This window comes from Gekko japonicus, unplaced genomic scaffold (assembly GCF_001447785.1).
Source record: "Gekko japonicus isolate JY-2015 unplaced genomic scaffold, Gekko_japonicus_V1.1 scaffold2427, whole genome shotgun sequence".
Taxonomy (NCBI): domain Eukaryota; kingdom Metazoa; phylum Chordata; class Lepidosauria; order Squamata; family Gekkonidae; genus Gekko; species Gekko japonicus.
In genome coordinates this window covers 201,734-205,546 of record NW_015163160.1, presented here as the reverse complement: position 1 = coordinate 205,546, position 3,813 = coordinate 201,734, and the positions used below count along the sequence as shown (strand labels likewise).

At 51.7% G+C, this 3,813-nt stretch overlaps 1 protein-coding gene across 1 annotated transcript in view; it reads right to left on the bottom strand.

Moving 5' to 3' along the window:
- The window catches only part of LOC107106868 (class I histocompatibility antigen, F10 alpha chain-like), a 33,535-nt gene extending 33,034 nt beyond the window's left edge, over positions 1 to 501 (bottom strand). The window contains exon 1 of the mRNA XM_015407085.1: positions 54 to 501. Within this exon, the coding sequence (XP_015262571.1) occupies positions 54 to 165 (112 nt within the window). The 5' untranslated portion in view covers positions 166 to 501. The remainder of the gene's footprint in view (positions 1 to 53) is intronic.
- Between the last annotated feature and the right edge of the window lie 3,312 nt (positions 502 to 3,813).

The window sequence follows — 3,813 nt, the reverse complement described above, 5'->3', positions numbered from 1 at the left end:
CCCCCCCCGCTGAACACATGGAGAGTTTTTGGCCCCCGGGATGAGGGACTCACCGGAGCACCCCACCGCCATCAGCAGGAGGGCGACGACCCCCAAGAGGGGCAGGTGGCGACGTCGAAGAGGCAGACATCGAAGAGGCAGGACGCAACGTCGAAAGAAGGTCATCTTCGCAGCCCCAAAGCCACTTCTGCGCCCACCGAGCTCGCAACGCACTTTCCCCCGAGCCAGGCCACCACAGGCAGTGGCCTGGCGGGGAGGAACGCGAGGCGAGAGCCGGGATTGGCCGAGGGGTGAATTTGTCTCCAATCAGAAAAAAGAGCCCAGGAAGTGTCACGAGTCGCTGGGCTCACTCGTCGCCGGCAGCCTGAGCTCGGCTGGGAAAGGGAAAGCGAAAGCTGGCACCGAACTTAATTTGGGATTCCCCCCCCCCCCCCGACTCTGCTGGGCCGGGGAGAATGGAGGGGAGGCGCTCGCCCGAGCGAGGAGGCTGCAGTGCAAAGGTGGTTGTTGACGGGGAGGAAAGGGAAGCGTTTGCACAAACTTCATCCCTTCCCCGGTTGCGTGGTGGCCAGTGGGAGGGAAGGGGGGGGGGGAGGCAGGACGCTCCCCATCTAGGGTAGAAGCGGAAATCCGAATCCCCTTCCCCCTCGGGGCCAGCGGGGCGGGGCTGGCCTGTCTTGCTGGAGAGCCCGGCGCTCGCTAGCGTCGTGCATCAGGGAGAGGTCGGCCGAAGTTCTTTTCTTTCTTTGCTGTTCACACATTTATTTCCTAGGATCCTCCTCTCTCCCCAGCAGCTTAGCTTCATTTCTGGGGCTCTTTCCAGTCCGACCTGCTTCACTCGGGCTACCGCCAGTCCTGCAGTGTAGGGCACGTGCTGAAAACCAGGATTTGGGGCTGAGGCCAAAGACTTGGGGGCTTCCTGGTCCACACTTAAAATTTCAGGTTGTACTCGTGAGCATGTGTGGAGGATAAAACCCAACAGTAGAGTTTACTCTCCAGGGCTGGCTACTGGGGGGGGGACCCCAATCAGGCGCTTCTGTTGCTGCAGCCTGAAAAGCCAGATGGGTTTTCTTGCATGTCCAGAGGGTGCAAAGGCCACTCTCGGCAATTACTGCTGATTCCAGGTGTTCGCCCCAAATCCTTGAAGTCTGTGGAATTGTCTTGCAAGGTATCTCTGGCCCCCAGCTTGCCCAGATATCCAATGGGGGGGGGGGATTAACCCATGGGTCCAAGTGGAAGGAGGGCAGACAGAGAATGGACCCCAGACAGATTCAGGAGATCAAGATCTCAGCAGCAGCGCCCCTGCTCTCCTTCCAAGGAATCCCTTGTGCAAAGTTTAGGTGCTTTGCCAGCAGGATTGTTAGATGGTTTAGTATTTAATTTCTTAATTTCTTAATTCAGCAGAGTTTAGCAGAGTAAAAATGAGTCTGAGTCCATGGTAGTTTTAAAATATAAAAAGTTTACTAACAACCTATCAAGGGTAGGGTAAACAGGAGGTAAAATAACAAAGAGCTTTATTTCTACATCCTCAAATCTAGATAGACTAATGGAGACTTCCTTACATGGCTAAAGTCTAATGGAGAGAGATGGAGACTGGAGCTTCTTCTTGCTCAGGGACAAAGAGCCATAAAATGCTAAATAGTAACACTCCATTCCCCAATCAGAACAACAAACTAGATCTGAATCTGGCGGGCATTCTAACTCTCTAAGCAGATAGGATACAAACAAACATGTGATTCAGAACACAGCATTAACTCAGTAAATACTGAATAGAAGTGTTCTAACTTGTAACTTCCAACAAGGATCCTTGGCCCTCATCCCGCTAGACGCTTGCAACGTAAGCCAAGCATGAGACTCCAAAAGCTGCAGTTTCGGGGAAAGAAGAAGAGATTGGAATTATACCCCGCCCTTCACTCGGAGGCTCAGAGCAGCTTACAAACTCCTTTTGTAGGGTAGGTGTCCAGAGGGTGCAAAGGCTACTCTCGGCAATTACTGTATTCGCCCCAAATCCTTGAAGTCTGTGGAATTGACTTGCAAGGTATCTCTGGCCCCCAGCTTGCCCAGATATCCAATGGGGGGGGCATGGGGCCAAGTGGAAGGAGGCCAGAGAATGGACCCCAGACAGATTTAGGAGATCAAGATCTCAGCAGCGCCACTCCTCTCCTTCCAAGGAATCCCCTGTGCAAAGATCCAGTGCTTTGCCAGCAGGATCCTTAGCCCTCATCCCGCTGGACGCTTGCAATGTAAGCCAAGAGTGAGACTCCAAAAGCTGCAGTTTCGTGGAAAGAAGAAGAGAAGAAGAGATTGGATTTATACCCTGCCCTTCACTCGGAGTCTCAGAGCGGCTTACAAACTCCTTTCCCTTCCCCTCCCCACAACAGACACCCTGTGAGGTGGGTGGGGCTGAGAGAGGTCTGAGAGAACTGCTCTTGGGAGAACAGCTCTTATCAGAACTATGGCTTGCCCAAGGTCATCCAGCAGCTGCATGTGGAGGAGTGGGGAATCAAACCTGGTTCTCCCAGATTAGAGTCCATGCAGTTAACCACTACGTCAAACCACTACACCAAACACCAAAGCAGGGGAGGAAGAAACTAGGGCCACACCCTATGAGCCAGGTGTTTTAGGGGGGGGGGGCTTTTGGGCCACCTGAGCAGCAAAAGCTGCAAGCCAAGGAGTGAGTTTCTCTGCCAACCCTTCCTCCAAGGAGCGGTAGGTGGTATATATGGCCCTCCCCCCATTTGATCCTCGCAAGACCCTTCTGGGGGTGAGAATGACTAACAAACTGTCACCCAAGTGGATGTCGTGGTAAGGTAGAATTTGAACTCAGATCTCCCCAAGACCTCTGAGGCTGACAACAGACACCCTTCACCACAATTGCAGTGGCATCTTTTGGATTCCGCTTCCCAAACCTGCTCAGATACAGGAAACCAAAGCCAGGTGTGGGTTTCTGGTTCATAACTGTGGTTCCTTTGGCAGAAATCCTGAGAGGCTCTAGGCTGGGGTCAGAAATTCAGCTCCGTCGCTACCTCCCTTCCATTTTCTGCCTGCTTCTCCTGCGTCCCACACTTCCCCCTCCCCTGACACCTTCTCCTCAGAAACTTCACTTGCATTCTTTGTAACTGCAGCGGCCCTACATAGAATCTTATTTTTAGGGACCTCACTTATCTCCTCCGGCTCTTCCCCCACGGTGGTTTAAGTGTCCACCGGAAAATGGCTCCTAGCTGGAGCACCCTTAACTTCTCCTCCCAGAATTACTGGCTCTTCCTGATCACAATATAGCGAAAAACACTTCGGGAGGGGGGTTAAAAGACCTGAGTCAGATTGAGGTGACAAGAGAAGAGGTCCTACAACTGATAGACAACTTAAAAACTGATAAATCACCAGGCCCAGATGGCATACATCCGAGAGTTCTGAAAGAACTCAAATGTGAACTTGTGGATCTCCTGACAAAAATATGTAATCTTTCCTTAAAATCTGCCTCCATTCCTGAGGACTGGAAGGTAGCTAATGTCACTCCCATCTTTAAAAAGGGTTCCAGAGGAGATCCGGGAAATTACAGGCCAGTCAGTCTGACATCGATACCGGGTAAATTGGTGGAAACCATTCTTAAGGAAAGAATTAGTAGGCACATAGATGAACAAAACCTGTTGAGGCAGACTCAGCATGGGTTCTGTAAGGGAAGATCTTGTCTCACTTAACCTGTTAATGTTCTTTGAGAGGGTGAACAAACATGTGGACAAGGGGGATCAAAGCAATCTAATCGATGCTTTCCTTTCCCCTCCGACTGGCTCTCATTCAGGCAACACAAACTTC